We start from the raw sequence: 17,579 nt of genomic DNA, 5'->3' as shown, positions 1-17,579 counted from the left end.
CAGGGTTTGACACCACTGAACTACAGTATAGGTTACACCTTATAGCATGAGCCTGTATCTAAAATGAGTGACCAGGAACATAAACATCTTTAACAAGCCATATATAATTACAACGAGTAACTTAAACTTTTATTTTCTGAATTTACGGTGAACTTTCTGACACAATAAATCAAGGAAATTGAGAAAAAGAATATGGTGCGACGCTGTGTATGTAATCTCGCTGCACAAAAAAATCTGCTTCTTGTTCGGTGTGAACACAGCATTACAAAACCTTCCAGGGCTTCAATAACACATCCCTCGTTTCAGTCTGTCAATATGTTTATTCTCATGTGGCATAACAGCTGAAAAGGTTGCAGTTGACAAACAGTGTATACTATTTTTCAAATATATGTACACAATCTGGATAAAAGAAAAAAACACTTTAGCACCAATTAGACAAAACACCATCAAGACATATTCTAGTACGCTTGAAAAGCAAAACTGAACCAGGGGATTGAGCGTAGCCGTGTGTACTGATGTCCAGTGCTCCAGTCACTTTGAGCCCATGCAGTCCGTGAGCAGGATGGGGAATGGGAGGCTGGAACATCACACCCTGAAGTCTCACTTCTGTTACGGTTTGTCTTTTTATAATGGTTTTAAATCACATTTTAATGACAGGTTATTGATTTGTTTGGAAGGTGAAGCTGCAGGTTGAGTCTACCAAACAAGTTATCATGCAAATACATGCAGTGAGGCAACGGAAAGCATTATTGCAACTATTATTATCTCAAAACAGTTAAACTATCACACGTTTTAGCACCAAGGTTATGGGTAGCCTTTACCACAAGGCCCCAAAGAAAGTAAGACTGAGATTTACAGGCAAAAAACGCCTTCAAATACCTTAGAAAAGTCCTATTAAATGAAACATGATGAAAAACTGGAATCCAACAAGTGGTAAGTGCCAGACAAGAATATTTTGAACCTCTAATTTATCTGACATTCATATATGTATTATTTTTTTTTTATTAGGCCAAGAGTGTCATTTCAAATTCTAAACCAAACCTTGGAGCTACTATGTAGGCAGTGTGGAAAAGCAGCCTCCTCTGTTAGAGACACGCTGCCCAAAGGAATTTAGATGTGTGTGGTTTGGAAAGGCCCTCTTGTGTCTGGTTACTTCCCGGACCGCTCAGTGCGATTGTTGGACTGCTGGTTCATGCATCTGGTTATCCGCTGGTCTCGACTGGGAGGTAACGAGATCCAGGACATCAGCTGCATTAGGAACAACCCACCCTAGGGTTTCTCACTCCTGATTGGTTGTTGAGGTAGCCTCATCTTCACCTTTGACCTTGCCCTCCCTCCATCTAACCCTTGTTGTCCCCCAGTCTAACCCTTTACCTCCGCCACCCCAGATAGTGTCGGAAGAGAATGCACTCTTCCTCTCTCTCTCCCTCCTGTCCTCTCCACTCTCATTCTTTAGGGGCGATCATGAAGTAGACTCACCTTTATCTATGACCATTTCTTTTTCCTCCTTTCCCCCTCCTCCCCTCCCTCCTCCTCCCCCATCTTCCTCCCTCCCTCCTCCTCCCCCATCTTCCTCCCTCCCTCCTCCTCCCCCATCTTCCTCCCTCCCTCCTCTGTGGCCTCACTCGCTAGTGGGCTTGATGAGGTACCCGTTGAAGGTGATGTAGATGTCCACGTCGTCGCTGTAGACGGCGTTCTCCCTCTGGCGCTTGTATAGCCGCACCCACACCTCATCATTCAGCTGCAGCTGCAGCATCAGGCTCTGGCTCTGCATGATGGAGCGCTCGCTGGGCTGGGCGTACAGGATGGCCTGCTCCCGCTCGTTCTGCATGATGTGCAGGTAGGTCTCCTTGAAGTTCCACGTGTGGATGTTGATGTTGAAGAAGTAGATCCCAGGAACGAAGCAGTAGAACTTGCCCTTGAACATGTCGAAGTGGCCATGCAGGTTGACGAAGACCGTGTCGAACACCAGGGCCTGGTAGTGTTCCAGGCTGTGCAGGGACTTGCGGCGGCCCACAGAGAAGGCCGAGTTCTGGGTCTTACAGGGGTCCCCTGGGAGGCCCGCTGAACCTTTGTCACCTTTAGAGCCCATGGTGCCCTGGGCCCCTGGAGGCCCGCCGTGGCCTGCTTTACCTGGTGTCCCTCTGTCGCCACGGTCACCCTTGTCTCCTGTGAGTCATAACGGAACACATTCAGTGCTTAGAAGACTAGACAGTTTTGTTAGTTTATTTTGTTCCCATCATTATAAACTGTAACTGAGATGGCAGCGTTGCACTGTACCAGTCTTTTTGGGTTGCCGTGCCTGCTAGCTGAGATGTGGCTACTTGTCCATGTGGCTGGCGAATCAGAGTGTTTCTTGACTCTGACCACCAGGATACTGTAGATCTGTGCACTTCTGATCTTCGATCTTCTACCGTACTTTCTAAATGCACTATTTCTACGTTGCTTTATATAAAAGCATCTCCTAATTTGATCAAATTAGACTGATACTGATCTGACACGATGGTTGGATGAGCTGGAATCAAACCAAGGTCAACATCACCAGATGTGGCTCCTGTCAAACTAGGATAAAACGACACTAAACTATACTAAATATGGATATGGATTAAATCATTGTTTTGCTGCTGTGTCTTTCTGCGTACACTTTGTTGACAACCTTCCAGCTGCAGGAATGCAATCCTCAAAAGGATCCATTTATTTCCATTTTAGAAAAACTATTTTGGAGAAACGCTGAGGTTTAAAGCTCTGTCTACATTTTTCCTGTTTTTTAAAAGCCACTAAATTCTTTCCTTCTTCTCATCTCCCTTTCTTTCTGAAAGCCAGAAACAGAAACACCCACACAAATAGTAGTGGTCATTTTTCTGCCACATCAGCCAGTTAGAGGCCAGGATAAAGAGCCCTGAATGAACCCAACTCTTTAGCCCCAAGAGAAGCTGCTGAACTTGGCATGGACTCTATTGGCTGACAAAAACAGATGGAATGGGGAGAGGAATGGAACCACCTGAAGGCCCAGCATTCTCCTTAGAACCCCCAGGACAGAGAAGTTCTAATCCACTGAAGCACCAGGTGCACCAGAACAGCCTCTACCCCGGGCCTCTGAAATGTCAGACGAGGCCGGGCCTGCGACAGGGAGGTCTGACAGTGAAGGTATTTAAAGGCTTTTCTTTGAGCTCTGATGTGAAAGATCTGGATCTGATGTTTTCTTCCCAACTCTGCAGAATAACACAGACAACGTCGCTTCCACTTCTGTCTCAGTCAAAAGCTTCATATCTGACCTCTGTCATAGCTCAACTAATGCCACCCACCTTTGAGGATCGTCATGTTGATGTAAGTGCGGACCTCCGAGGCCAGGATGGAGGAGCCTTCCTGCGGCTCCAGGGCGTCGCAGCACCGGCGGCAAGGGCCAGAGGAGGTGCCAGGGGGAGGGACAGAGGCCACCCCGGAGAGCGAGAGTAGGAGGGGGAGCAGGAGGTGGCTGTCAAACATAATTGCACCTGAGAGGAGGGATAAGGTCGGAGGTCATGTTGGCTTCCAGGAAGTGTTGTGAATGTATTGGCCCCTCCTAGTATTTATGACAATGACAATGCTGTGCAATTTCTTCTTATTATTAAAAAACACATGGTGACACTGGAGAACAGTCAGAGCTTAGCAGCACATGATGTCTTCTTGTGTTCCTGGACTGTGGAAAGAAGAGGAGACCTGTTCCAGAGAAAACATTTACTATCCCAGAGAGGAGAGTTAGGAATGGCCAAACAAAGCCAGAGCAGAGGTCCTTCAGAACCACTTCTGTTTTAGTTTCTCAAATAATATTATATCCAAAACACAGCACTGTGGGGCACTATCAGTCGCAAGGAGAATGTGAAACAGCTGCGTCACTGACCCGGACATGTCCACACTCACAGAAGCACACATTGTTTGAGTTAAAGTCCACAAGGAAAGGCATGTCTTGGCGCTCCAAGCCCAGAGCTCAGCCTGTCTGATACGGTGTCAGACGTTTGGTGCTCCGCTAGTCCACAGTGAACTCGCTCCACAGTAAAGTGCTTGGGCTCTTAAGTGAAGAAAACACCGGACGGATCAAACAGGGGATAGCATCACTTTTCCGACATTCTCTTCATTGTGCTGGATGAAAGCACTTTATTTAAAGGCATAGGCCTACTAAAACCTTGTAAATACCTTACAAAGGATGTCTGTCCACGTAGCGTTGGTTCAGTGGTGCATGCTTAAAGTTAAATATGTTTGAATGTGTTTTTTTCCCAATGGAGTTAAAAAGACCAAGTATATACAGCTGCGCTGACAAACTAAGTATTTTGTCAAATAGTGAGCAAGAGTATTTCTGAAATTATCTATTAAAACGCAACATGCTGCCGCGGCGGGCATCTGAAATGCGGTTCCAGAGTCAGTTTGATTGAAAGATAGTAAATGCGGCAAAGCAAATTTAAACTCACCTGGTTTATGTCTGTGTCTGCCTTTGTGTACATCCACACAGAATAACCTAAAACGCCTGAATCAGTCTCTCTCTCTCTCTCTCTCTCTCTCTCTCTCTCTCTCTCTCTCTCTCTCTCTCTCTCTCTCTCTCTCTCTCTCTCTCTCTCTCTCTCTCTCTCTCTCTCTCTCTCTCTCTCTCTCTCTCTCTCTCTCTCTCTCTCTATCTCTCTCTCTCTCTCTCTGTCTCTCTCTCTATCGCTCGCTCGCTCGCTCTCTTTCTATCTCCTTACACACTACCATTTAGATCCCTACTTGTCCATGTTCACTTACAGATGTAATTCGACTCCCTCCTTTACCTCGCAATGCATAATAATCGAAAAAAAAGGGTTTTGCAAAACTATTTACAGTAGGCTAGTTGGCTCTGCCCATGTTCTGATTCGTCCAGAATATGTCTGGCAGATACAGTAGTTTGTGTTGGCAGTAAGCTATTTCTCCATAAATTTCTGTGCATGAAATTCAACATGACATTTACAGTCTGTAAGAACAGGACCGCGACGTGCCTCACTCATTAAAAGTCAGTAACTCATGAAAATGACCTGCAAGGACCATGACAAGAACATGTACAGTATGTTGCTAATAACTTGATTTATTGATAAAATCCTTGTGCCAGTCCCAGTCCCAGTCCTAGTCCTAGTCCTAATCCCAGTCCCAGTCCTAGTCCTAGTCGTTGTGATTAACAGTGTGTGAGGTCTTATACTGCTGGCAGTTTCTTACCAGCTAAAATGATGGAGTACGACTACATAGATGGAGGAAACAGTTCTACCACATTTAAAGTCCAATGTGCTCTACAGGCAAAATGAACAATAGCCTTTCCGTCCCGATGTTATGGAAACCTAAAAGTCGGATCTGAGAGCTCTGCTAGCCACGGCTGGGAGAGCAGACGCTCTGTACACGTGTAACATGAGCACATCTGCTGCGCGTTAGCCCGTCCTGCCTGCTAAGAACCCAGTTAGCCTGGCTCTCCTGGAGCCTGCTCAGAACCCAGTTAGCCTGGCTCTCCTGGAGCCTGCTCAGAACCCAGTTAGCCTGGCTCTCCTGGAGCCTGCTCAGAACCCAGTTAGCCTGGCTCTCCTAGTCGAGCCTGCTCAGAACCCAGTTAGCCTGGCTCTCCTGGAGCCTGCTAAGAACCCAGTTAGCCTGGCTCTCCTGGAGCCTGCTCAGAACCCAGTTAGCCTGGCTCTCCTGGAGCCTGCTAAGAACCCAGTTAGCCTGGCTCTCCTGGAGCCTGCTCAGAACCCAGTTAGCCTGGCTCTCCTGGAGCCTGCTAAGAACCCAGTTAGCCGGGCTCTCCTGGAGCCTGCTCAGAACTTTGTTCAGTTATATTAAAGGAGTTCTTCTCCATCTGTCTCATAGGCTGTAAAGAGACACATTTGGCCTTTTCTATGATTGATTCCAAGTGTATACTGTCCTCCCTTTAGCTTCCTCTGTCCGTGTCTCAGTCTTATCTAAGTCTTTTAATTGCCCTATCTGGATTTTGTTCTCAGTTTCGAAGTCTTGCTCGTCCAGTTGTATGCAAGGGTACCGCTAAACCTGACCTGCTAAAATTCCTCAGGCAGTTTCTGCTTTGACCTTACAGGTGTCCGCTCTTATGTGTACGTACCTGGCTACTGACCCTCCAATTCTCACCTCAGAAAACATCTTCTGCCTTCCACAGACAGTGTCTGTACACCACACTCCTAGGCACCCTATGTTAGATATCCTTCCATTTTAATCAGGTGCCACTGTGTGTGTGTGTGTGTTTTTGTGTGTGTGTGTTTGTGTGTGTGTGTGTGTGTGTGTGTGTTTGTGTGTTTGTGTGTGTGTGTTTGTGTGTTTGTGTGCCTCATGTGCATACGGATCCTTTTCCAGCACAGTTAGGGTTGGTTCTCTAGCCCACAGTATCTGGGATCAATGGGAAACAACGTGTCTGGTGGTCCTCGATGTTCAGAACGACAGCCTCCCTCCTCGCCTCGAGTCTGGGTGGAGACACAGACTTAGCACCAGCTGGCTTCACATGGAGACATAGAGACACTGTCCTTTACTAACATGATGATCTTAAGAGGTAAATGAGTTCTGCAACATGTCTCAGAGAGACAGACCATGATGTAGAACACAGAGACAGACCATGATGTAGAACACAGAGACAGACCATGATGTAGAACACAGAGACAGACCATGATGTAGAACACAGAGACAGACCATGATGTAGAACGCAGAGATAGACCATGATGTAGAACACAGAGAGACAGACCACGATGTCGAACACAGAGAGACAGACCACGATGTAGACCACAGAGACAGACCATGATGTAGAACACAGAGAGACAGACCATGATGTAGAACACACAGAGACAGACCATGATGTAGAACACAGAGAGACAGCCCATGATGTAGAACACACAGAGACAGACCATGATGTAGAACACAGAGACATACCACGATGTAGAACACAGAGAAACAAACCCGAAAAAAGAGGAAGTCTAACTGTCATTTGAGCTTTGTCGCCCCCTGCTGGTAGAAGGCCACTTACCCTGACCACAACATGAACTACTAAACGTTGAGCACTCCTCCATCATTCCAGATGGGAATCGTTTATTCTGATGTAGTATCTACTACTATACCAAAATAGTGATGTGTATGATCAAATAGCACTCTAGTTATGTAGGAATAATCTGGTCTGTGCGTCTGTCCAACATCCTTCCATAATGAGGCATCTAATAGGAATCTCAAGCCTCAGAAACTGTTCTCCAGAGGCAGTTGCTAAGCTAACAATTTCATCTCAACACCTCAAATATCATTCGTTTTTATCATCGTTTTTTCCTGTGTTGTTATGTTTCAGACGAGCATGTGAGCTCTTCGTGTCAAGTAGGTGAAAGAAGTGGAAACCAGTGGTGTCCCAGTTAAATGTCAAACCACATAACTAATACACACGCTCATGCTCAAGCACAGGACCACCTGACAGGACACACAAAGTCATGTGCACAACCACACATAATGCACTCATGCAGAGACGTGCACACACAGAAAAACACGTGCACACACACACACACACACACGAGAACAGGGTTAGGGTCTAGACAGTGCCCAGTACCCAGGAGCCTTTGCTCTGGACACGCTCTCCCTCAGCCAGACACACTGGGTGACCTATTTCTGAAGTTTATTCTGGTCCTCATGTGAGCTGAGTGGGTATAAATACAATCAGAGCAAACTTTCTGTTTCTGTGCAATACAGACTGATTAAGAATACATTAGAAAACATGCAATATAGTTGATTTAATTAAGATAAAGTATCAACGCAATGGCAATCCAGAATTCCCAACAGTATGCAGACAAGAACTCAGATACAATATGAATATAATGCTTGTAAGGGCAATGCACATGCTCCCTAATAGAAACGTATGCAGATACAGTTTCAACAGTCGTGTCTAACACGCTCCATGACAGGCGAGGCCGGCAGCAGTTTTTCAGTAGTACACAAAGACATGAAATCAGAAATAAAACACAATCTATATCACTGCAAATTTGTTAACCAGCCTGGGGAAAATTATGTAATGACCCCCCACATAAAGCATGCTGTTTAATAAATCATGATGTCATTCACCTGATCAGGACGGAGTCTGCGGCCGGACAAGCCCTGCAACCGGACAAGCCCTGCGGCCGGACAAGCCCTGCAACCGGACAAGCCCTGCGGCCGGACAAGCCCTGCGGCCGGACAAGCCCTGCGGCCGGACAAGCCCTGCGGCCGGACAAGCCCTGCGGCCGGACAAGCCCTGCGGCCGGACAAGCCCTTAGATGGACTTCTTGCTGTAGGTTGTCTGCAGCTCTTTGATGGTCAGATACCCGCCTCCATATGGCCTAGTGGTCATAGATGAGGATCTGGCCAGAGTGCAGTCTACAGGCCAGGCATTGTAGCTGCCACCAAGTGCCAGGGAAGAGTCCCCCTCCGGGTTGGGGGGGGGACTCTTCCCTGGGGGGCTGGGAGCCTGGGAGAGGCCAGGGGGGGCAGGCGTCTCCCCTTGATGCATCAAGCAAGCGACTCGGGAGAGGGGGGGCACGAGGAGAGGAGGGGGGTGATTGAACTGAACTGTTCCAACATCTTTCACACTCTCTTCATCCTCGGAGGGGATCTGGCTGCCCTCGCTGATCCCAGAGTCAGGGCTCCGAGGCTCCTTCCAGCAGCCGGGCCTGGTGGTGCGGGTGGTGCCCGGGCGCAGCAGGAGCTCATAGGAGTCTGGCCTGGTGAGGGAGGGCCAGGGCAGGGGGTGTAGGGGGTCCTCCTCGTAGGTGAAGTAGACGTGGCAAGACTCCACACGCAGATGGGTGGGGTAGTTGGAGAGGAAGTAGCCGATGTTGGAAAAGCAGGAGGAGGAGGATTGGCCACTGCTTTCTCCACCTGTCCAGCCTTGGGCGGGGCTGTCGGGGCCACTGTACAGGAGGGCAGGAGCTGCGGTGGAGGTGGAGGTGGAGGGGACGACAGTTTCAGCCACCTCGAGCAGAGAGATGTCCTCGCAGGGCAGGGCTGGCAGGAAAGCTTCAGCAGCAAACATGGGACTCAGCCAGTTCTAGAGAGGAGAAGAAGACGCTAGACTGGTATCATTATCCTCCACCCATCTGTGACAGAAACGACCTTCCTTTACTGTAAGTGTGTGCATGTGGGCGTGTGTGTGTGTATGTACATTTTCTCCATAATGTGAGGTTGCATCACACAGTGAGGCTGCATCAAACAGTGAGGCTGTATCACACAGTGAGGCTGTATCACACAGTGAGGCTGTATCACACAGTGAGGCTGCATCACACAGTGAGGCTGTATCACACAGTGAGGCTGCATCACACAGTGAGGCTGTATCACACAGTGAGGCTGTATCACACAGTGAGGCTGTATCACAGTGAGGCTGTATCACACAGTGAGGCTGTATCACACAGTGAGGCTGTATCACAGTGAGGCTGTATCACACAGTGAGGCTGTATCACACAGTGAGGCTGCATGGATGCAGAGGCAGTGTGTGTTGTCAGGCTCTATCATGACAGACACTATATGAAACTGAGGTGAGGGATTACATGGAAGTTGCCGTCGTGGACAGAGTTGAGGGCGTGGAAGTATCTAGAAGGGTTGGGGACATGCTGGTGATGTTTCCTACCCAGTAGAAGAGAAAGAAACCAAATTATACTTATGGACTATTACGTAATACACTACACAAGCACACACTATTAAACACACACGAAGACACACACAGACACACTCTGAAGATGACTAACCCCTTCTTTGCGCACGTTTTGCAGAGGACCAGCACTAGCACAATGATGAAAGTGAAGACAGCCACCACAACACATGGCACCACTACTGAGGTCCAGTCCAGATGCTTCACATCAGGGCCGCCTGTCCTCCCCCCGTCCCCCTCGGCCCGCCAGGAGGAAGTGGGACTCCAGTCGCTCCACTGGGCCCTGTAGTGGTCATATGGACAGACCCTCACCCTGACCTGGTACACTCCTGCCTCCTTCATTTTCACAGTCAGGCTGCGCTCCAACATGGATTGGGTCAATATCAAAGAATCCTGACACACACACACACAAGAGATGAAGGGGAGGTGAAACGCTTTCAGCATGAACATCTGAGTGGAAAGTCTCCCCCTCTCACCACACACACACACTCACACATACACACACACACACACATCCCACTCACCTCCCATTGCTGGTGTTCCTGTTTGATCTGCACCTGGAAGTTGTACCCGAAGATCAGAGTGGAGAGAGGGTCCCCGGGGCCCCAAGACACGCGGGTGTCGTTGGAGCTCGTGACAATCAGAGGAACACCCGGAGGATTCATCTTGACTGTCACACACACACACACACACACAGACGCACACAGACACACACAGACACACATCATGTAATAATACTCTACATTCCTCCCTGGTATTCTGTGGTGCTTCTCACACTTTCAGCCAGGCCCAATAAATACGCTACTTTACCATAAATACCATAAATACCATAAATACCATAAATACTATGAATGCTATAAATACCATAAATACTATGAATGCTATAAATACCATAAATACTATGACTGCTATATATACTATAAATACTATAAATACTATGAATGCTATAAATACCATAAATACTAATAATGCTATATATACTATAAATACTATGAATGCTATATCTACTATAAATACCATAAATACTATGAATGCTATATATATTATACATACTATAAATACTATTAATACTATATATACTATAAATACTATTAATACTATAAATACTGCCACTATAAATACTATTAATAATATATATACTGCCACTATAAATACTATTAATAATATATATACTGCCACTATTAATACTATAAATACTGCCACTATAAATACTATTAATAATATATATACTGCCACTATAAATACTATTAATAATATATATACTGCCACTATAAATACTATTAATAATATATATACTGCCACTATTAATACTATAAATACTGCCACTATAAATACTATTAATAATATATATACTGCCACTATAAATACTATTAATAATATATATACTGCCACTATTAATAATATAAATACTGCCACTATAAATACTATTAATAATATATATACTGCCACTATAAATACTATTAATACTATATATACTGCCACTATAAATACTATTAATAATATAAATACTGCCACTATAAATACTATTAATAATATAAATACTGCCACTATAAATACTATTAATACTATATATACTGCCACTATAAATACTATTAATAATATAAATACTGCCACTATAAATACTATTAATAATATAAATACTGCCACTATAAATACTATTAATACTATATATACTGCCACTATAAATATTATAAATATTATAAATACTGCAGGTGCCCTAAAGAAGAAGGAGCCCATCAGATGTTCTTACTGTGATCTGATGGTTTGAAATTTCTGAGCTCAGTCACCAAAGTTTCTCCACACTTCACCCGGAGGAATTTCAGCCTCAGAGCTGAATTTAATTTCTGAAAAGGAAGACAAGTTGTGTGTCAGTGTTCTTCCTCAAGCGCTCTAATAAACAGAAAAGGCTACATTATTTCCTTTGAGGAAAAAAAACACATGCTAGTTTGGTAGTTTAAATCTTAGTGTTTATTATATTTTACATTAGGAGTAAGCACAGTGGAGAAAACAAAGAATTGACTCACAAGTGTGCAGGCAAATCCACATCTGTGCAGAGCAGCACCAGGGCTGCCCAGTGGTTCCAACGCACAACTTTTATCTCTGAGTGAGACAACAAAAAAGTGATCCATACAGATCCTTACTTTTTACACCTCACACGTCGCTTTGGATACAAGCATCCGCTACCCCACCACGGTAACCACGGTAACCACTAGAATCTGACGAATCCGTAACACACTAAAAATGTGCAACTATGAACAAACAATTCCTAATGACACATATCTCCTTCATGATCTCCCTCTGACATAAAGAGCACAGAGATGTGACACTTACACACAACCATGACCGGACGCCTGGATCCTGCAGGCTTCACCACGGGCCACACCTGAGCTGTTCCACTCACAGGTGATGTTTCTGACGTGGTCACTCACACAGGACAGGCCTGGGAAGAACACACAGCATGATTACCCCACACTCAGCCCTCAGCCTCACGCCTTGTCTAACCCCACACTCAGCCCTCAGCCTCACGCCTTGTCTAACCCCACACTCAGCCCTCAACCTCACGCCTTGTCTAACCCCACACTCAGCCCTCAACCTCACGCCTTGTCTAACCCCACACTCAGCCCTCAGCCTCACGCCTTGTCTAACCCCACACTCAGCCCTCAGCCTCACGCCTTGTCTAACCCCACACTCAGCCCTCAACCTCACGCCTTGTCTAACCCCACACTCAGCCCTCAACCTCACGCCTTGTCTAACCCCACACTCAGCCCTCAGCCTCACGTCTTGTCTAACCCCACACTCAGCCCTCAGCCTCACGTCTTGTCTAACCCCACACTCAGCCCTCAACCTCACGCCTTGTCTAACCCCACACTCAGCCCTCAGCCTCACGTCTTGTCTAACCCCACACTCAGCCCTCAGCCTCACGTCTTGTCTAACCCCACACTCAGCCCTCAGCCTCACGTCTTGTCTAACCCCACACTCAGCCTTCAACCTCACGCCTTGTCTAACTTCCAAGGGTTTGGGAAAGCAGATAGAGTACCTAGACTCCAGGTGAACTGGCTAGTAATGAGGTAATAATATATCTAGTAATGAGATAGATAATAAGTCTAGTAATGAGATAGATAATAGATCTAGTAATGTAATGCCATGTATTCATTTCCTGTCATCATGTAATTATTTAGCAGACTCTCTATCCAAAGCAACATACAGGAAGGGATTTGAACCTGGGATCTGTTGACCTACGGTGACATGCTCAGTGCTCTGTAGCATCAGTGGTTAACAAGCGTGTTTCCACAGCCTCTAGTGAGCTGTGGAGGAGGTGCTCTGACCTGGAGGAGGTGTGTGAGGGGAGGGAGGAGGTGCTCTGACCTGGAGGAGGTGTGTGAGGGGAGGGAGGAGGCGTGGGAGCAGGGGTCGGTGGGATGGAGAGCAGGAGAAGACACGCGCTCCAGAGGGGCTCCATCACTGCTGCAGGCTGGCAGGACAGCACATCACACAGAACATTATAACACAGAACATGATAACATCACACAGAACATTATAACACAGAACATGATAACATCACACAGAACATTATAACACAGAACATGGTAACATCACACAGAACATTATAACACAGAACATGGTAACATTACACAGAACATGATAACACAGAACATGGTAACATCACACAGAACATTATAACACAGAACATTATAACACAGAACATTATAACAATACACAGAACATGATAACAATACACAGAACATGATAACAATACACAGAACATGGTAACATGACACAGAACATGATAACATTACACAGAACATGATAACATTACACAGAACATGATAACATTACACAGAACATGATAACATCACACAGAACATTATAACACAGAACATTATAACACAGAACATGATAACATTACACAGAACATTATAACACAGAACATTATAACACAGAACATGATAACATTACACAGAACGCAATAAATGATCAAACAACATCATGTTGTTTGATATGTCTGCTGAGTCTGCAAGTGGTGCATTGAACCAAACCACTGATTGCATCACCATGGCTGCAGTGATAAGCACCACTGACAAAAGGACTGGTTTTGCAATCACACAGTTTGAGTGGGGAAACATTTAAACCACTAACAGCCTCTGTTACCATACGAAACTTTACACATGGAATGTAGATGCACACATTCTATGGACTACTATAGCACAGTCAAACAGGTCATTTCATATCAAAACAGAATAGATTACGATTAAATATTATTTGATATTATATATATATATATATATATATATCTCTCTTAAACCATAACAGGGTCTGGTAATCAAAAATGTCTTGCAAGTGCTGATAAAATCACATAGAACATCATTGAATGTTATTGATTTTAAAGTAGTGTGAGAGTCTGTTTCTCCAATGACTCGACAGTTGGTCGTGGTTTTCCATCTTGTACTGAAATGAGAGGACCGGCTTCCTCCAAAAGTACCTCACATGTCACATCACCAGTCACACCGTGTGGGCAGGGAACGCAGGATCTACAAACCAGACACTCTCCAAACGTAATCCTTAAATACCTGTCATACCGTCAAATACTAAAATATTGAAATACAGCATGATGCAGCAATACTAAACATTTCTTGCAAAATTATATACATTAAATAAATAAAACAAATCTGTCAGTATAACTAAATCATGGTAACAGTGTTCTGCAGGCCTTAACAGTAGTACTGTGCCGGTACAGACACAGATACGAACCCAAACTGATGGTAATCTCACCCTGTGGGTCAACCTCCAGCTCAGTTCTGGTGTGCACCAGAGATCATTCTGCTCTTCCTCTATCTGACTGGTTAACAAGATGCTCTCTCCTCTTCCTGTATCTCAGGTAGATATCTCTCTCTCTTTCTGTTTCTCACCCCTTCTGGATTGACGTGCCCAGTGACATTTCAGAGTGACAGCCTTCCTGGGGCTGGTGTTAGCAGGAAACCGCCCAGTACGAGGAGAGTAGAAAAAGAAAAACCTTCTAGCCGCCGATCTCTCTACAACACAGATGAAGTGACACCTATGGAACAGCGTCCATCACATGTCAAGGTAGAAATAGTGTAAATGTGAGAAGAGAGACAGAGAGAGACAGAGAGAGACAGAGAGAGACAGAGAGAGACAGAGAGAGACAGAGAGAGACAGAGAGAGAGAGAGCACTATCAGATGTACCACATCCTGTATGAGTCAAACACTGAGCCCAAGCTGACTATTCAAGACTGTCTAAGTGAAGTCTACATATCAAATTTAGATCAGTTTATCTGGATGACCAGACAAAGCTGGGGCCATGGAAACCTCTGTCATGTCCAAAAAGGGAGAGTGAGGTGACACAGGAGCAGGAACAAATAGTGCTGACTTCAGAGCCTAGATTGTGTGTGTGTGTGTGTGTGTTTGTGAGTGTGTCCATAACATAGAAAACACAGAAACAGAAGTGACCTCACACAAGCACCGTTTGGTTCCCTTCTCTCTTGTGTTGCAGGACATCAGGGAATCACTCATGTATTCACTAGAACCAGCGGCCACAGATTCTCCATGTCATGCGTCATTCCTTTTAGTGTGACGAACATTGATGTTTCATCTTGTCGAGATTCAAGCAGCAGGAGTAACTGTGAGGAGAGAACTGCAGCAGGCCACCTGCAGCAGGCCTCAGGCCTCCACCTGCAGCAGGCCTCCACCTGCATCAGACCTCCACCTGCAGCAGGCCTCCACCTGCAGCAGGCCTCCACCTGCAGCAGGCCTCCACCTGCAGCAGGCCTCAGGCCTCCACCTGCAGCAGGCCTCCACCTGCATCAGACCTCCACCTGCAGCAGGCCTCCACCTGCAGCAGGCCTCAGGCCTCCACCTGCAGCAGGCCTCCACCTGCATCAGACCTCCACCTGCAGCAGGCCTCCACCTGCAGCAGGCCTCCACCTGCAGCAGGCCTCCACCTGCAGCAGGCCTCAGGCCTCCACCTGCAGCAGGCCTCCACCTGCAGCAGGCCTCAGGCCTCCACCTGCAGCAGGCCTCCACCTGCAGCAGGCCTCCACCTGCAGCAGGCCTCAGGCCTCCACCTGCAGCAGGCCTCCACCTGCAGCAGGCCTCCACCTGCAGCAGGCATCAGGCCTCCACCTGCAGCAGACCTCCACCTGCAGCAGGCATCAGGCCTCCACCTGCAGCAGGCCTCCACCTGCAGCAGGCCTCAGGCCTCCACCTGCAGCAGGCCTCCACCTGCATCAGACCTCCACCTGCAGCAGGCCTCCACCTGCAGCAGGCCTCCACCTGCAGCAGGCCTCCACCTGCAGCAGGCCTCAGGCCTCCACCTGCAGCAGGCCTCCACCTGCATCAGACCTCCACCTGCAGCAGGCCTCCACCTGCAGCAGGCCTCAGGCCTCCACCTGCAGCAGGCCTCCACCTGCATCAGACCTCCACCTGCAGCAGGCCTCCACCTGCAGCAGGCCTCCACCTGCAGCAGGCCTCCACCTGCAGCAGGCCTCCACCTGCAGCAGGCCTCAGGCCTCCACCTGCAGCAGGCCTCCACCTGCAGCAGGCATCAGGCCTCCACCTGCAGCAGGCCTCCACCTGCAGCAGGCCTCCACCTGCAGCAGGCATCAGGCCTCCACCTGCAGCAGGCCTCCACCTGCAGCAGGCCTCCACCTGCAGCAGGCATCAGGCCTCCACCTGCAGCAGACCTCCACCTGCAGCAGGCATCAGGCCTCCACCTGCAGCAGGCCTCCACCTGCACATCTCCCCTAAGGCCCCATCCACCTCGCAATTCAAGGGGGGCATTGGGCAACCCTCGCCTCCTGAGTTGCTTGTTTGTAAAACAAAACTGACGGCGTGGAGGTGTGACGGCGTGGAGGTGTGACGGCGTGGAGGTGTGACGGCGTGGAGGTGTGACGGCGTGGAGGTGTGACGGCGTGGAGGTGTGACGGCGTGGAGGTGTGACGGCGTGGAGGTGTGATGGCGTGGAGGTGTGACGGCGTGGAGGTGTGATGGCGTGGAGGTGTGACGGCGTGGAGGTGTGACGGCGTGGAGGTGTTAAGCGATGTGTCGCAACAGCAGCTCAGCGTGGGCTGCCAGAGGCCGCTCGCCTGCCGGGGGAAAGAGCTACATGTGAAGGAAAACTGTGTTTGTGTGCGTGCGTGTGCATGCATGCAAGTAAGTGTATGTGTGTGAGTGAGTGAGAATTTAGTATCTCAGGTGATGTGTATGTGATGCGTGTTGAAAGGTCAGAGCCTGTGGTCTGGTGAGGAAGTGTGAACGAGGTGTGTGTACTGAGGAAACAAGAAAACAACATTTATGTTCCGACCACAGAAGCGCGGAGGGGGGGAGGGGCTTGGGGTTATGGTATGAAAGGGAGGAGGTGATGAGTTATATGTTGTAGGCTAGTTGTTCTACATGCAACCCTATTGTTTTAGCGGGAACCTTGACACCTTGCTCAGCTCTGACCCTGAACCCTGTGTGATTTTCAACGGGCTCTTCCATGCTAAAGAATACACCATTTATTCTAAAAATCGAATTTAAAGACTTGCTTGGCCATGCAAACAGTCGCTCCCTTAGTCTCTTCCAGCAGAGACGATGATTTCATAGCCAAACAGGCCAGATTGTAGCAGGTTCACCTCAATCAGGAGACAGAACATAAGACAAAGCTAGGTCTCAAATAAAAGTTCACACAGAGAAGAATATAAAATTTGCGAAAGACTATACAGAGCAAGCTCAGTATCAAACTTTCCTAACAGGGGCCAGCACGTCTGTCAGGGATCTGGTGGAGAACAGAGAACAGACAGGACAACAGACAGAGAACAGACAGAGAACAGACAGGAGAACAGACAGAGAACAGACAGGAGAACAGACAGAGAACAGACAGGAGAACAGACAGAGAACAGACAGGAGAACAGACAGAGAACAGACAGGAGAACATACAGAGAACAGACAGGAGAACATACAG

At 47.3% G+C, this 17,579-nt stretch overlaps 3 protein-coding genes across 4 annotated transcripts in view; all 3 read right to left on the bottom strand.

Moving 5' to 3' along the window:
• The window catches only part of napsa (napsin A aspartic peptidase), a 54,754-nt gene that overhangs the window by 7,081 nt on the left and 30,094 nt on the right, over positions 1-17,579 (bottom strand). The gene's annotated exons all lie outside the window — the stretch shown is intronic.
• c1qtnf6a (C1q and TNF related 6a) lies at positions 307-4,499 on the bottom strand. The gene is made up of 3 exons (XM_062482610.1): positions 4,446-4,499; positions 3,306-3,494; positions 307-2,169 (listed from the first exon to the last, which is right to left on the bottom strand). The coding sequence occupies exons 2-3, from the start codon at positions 3,484-3,486 to the stop codon at positions 1,622-1,624; spliced, it is 729 nt and encodes a 242-aa protein (XP_062338594.1). The 5' UTR covers positions 3,487-3,494; positions 4,446-4,499; the 3' UTR covers positions 307-1,621.
• il2rb (interleukin 2 receptor, beta) lies at positions 7,618-14,761 on the bottom strand. 2 transcript variants are annotated; one of them, XM_062485005.1, is made up of 9 exons: positions 14,393-14,761; positions 12,989-13,094; positions 11,954-12,062; positions 11,647-11,722; positions 11,373-11,466; positions 10,147-10,292; positions 9,720-10,015; positions 9,522-9,597; positions 7,618-9,025 (listed from the first exon to the last, which is right to left on the bottom strand). In XM_062485005.1, the coding sequence occupies exons 2-9, from the start codon at positions 13,080-13,082 to the stop codon at positions 8,252-8,254; spliced, it is 1,665 nt and encodes a 554-aa protein (XP_062340989.1). In that variant the 5' UTR covers positions 13,083-13,094; positions 14,393-14,761; the 3' UTR covers positions 7,618-8,251. The 2 variants fall into 2 exon arrangements, with proteins under 2 accessions (XP_062340989.1, XP_062340980.1); XM_062484996.1 differs by lacking the exon at positions 14,393-14,761 and having other exon boundaries at positions 12,989-13,268.

The sequence above is a fragment of the Osmerus eperlanus genome, chromosome 2, assembly GCF_963692335.1.
Source record: "Osmerus eperlanus chromosome 2, fOsmEpe2.1, whole genome shotgun sequence".
Classification (NCBI taxonomy): Eukaryota; Metazoa; Chordata; class Actinopteri; order Osmeriformes; family Osmeridae; genus Osmerus; species Osmerus eperlanus.
This window is presented reverse-complemented; position numbering and strand designations above follow the sequence as displayed.

What these genes read in the sequence shown, in the direction of transcription:
- il2rb (XM_062485005.1), bottom strand. Translation starts at nt 13,082, where the DNA reads ATGGAGCCCCTCTGGAGCGCGTGTCTTCTCCTGCTCTCCATCCCACCG. An exon ending in GTGGATTTGCCTGCACACTT is followed by an intron (nt 11,467 to 11,646) that starts GTGAGTCAATTC and finishes CTTCCTTTTCAG; the next exon opens with AAATTAAATTCAGCTCTGAG. An exon ending in AGGAACACCAGCAATGGGAG is followed by an intron (nt 10,016 to 10,146) that starts GTGAGTGGGATG and finishes TGTGTGTGTCAG; the next exon opens with GATTCTTTGATATTGACCCA.
- c1qtnf6a (XM_062482610.1), bottom strand. Translation starts at nt 3,486, where the DNA reads ATGTTTGACAGCCACCTCCTGCTCCCCCTCCTACTCTCGCTCTCCGGG. An exon ending in CAACATGACGATCCTCAAAG is followed by an intron (nt 2,170 to 3,305) that starts GTGGGTGGCATT and finishes TATGACTCACAG; the next exon opens with GAGACAAGGGTGACCGTGGC.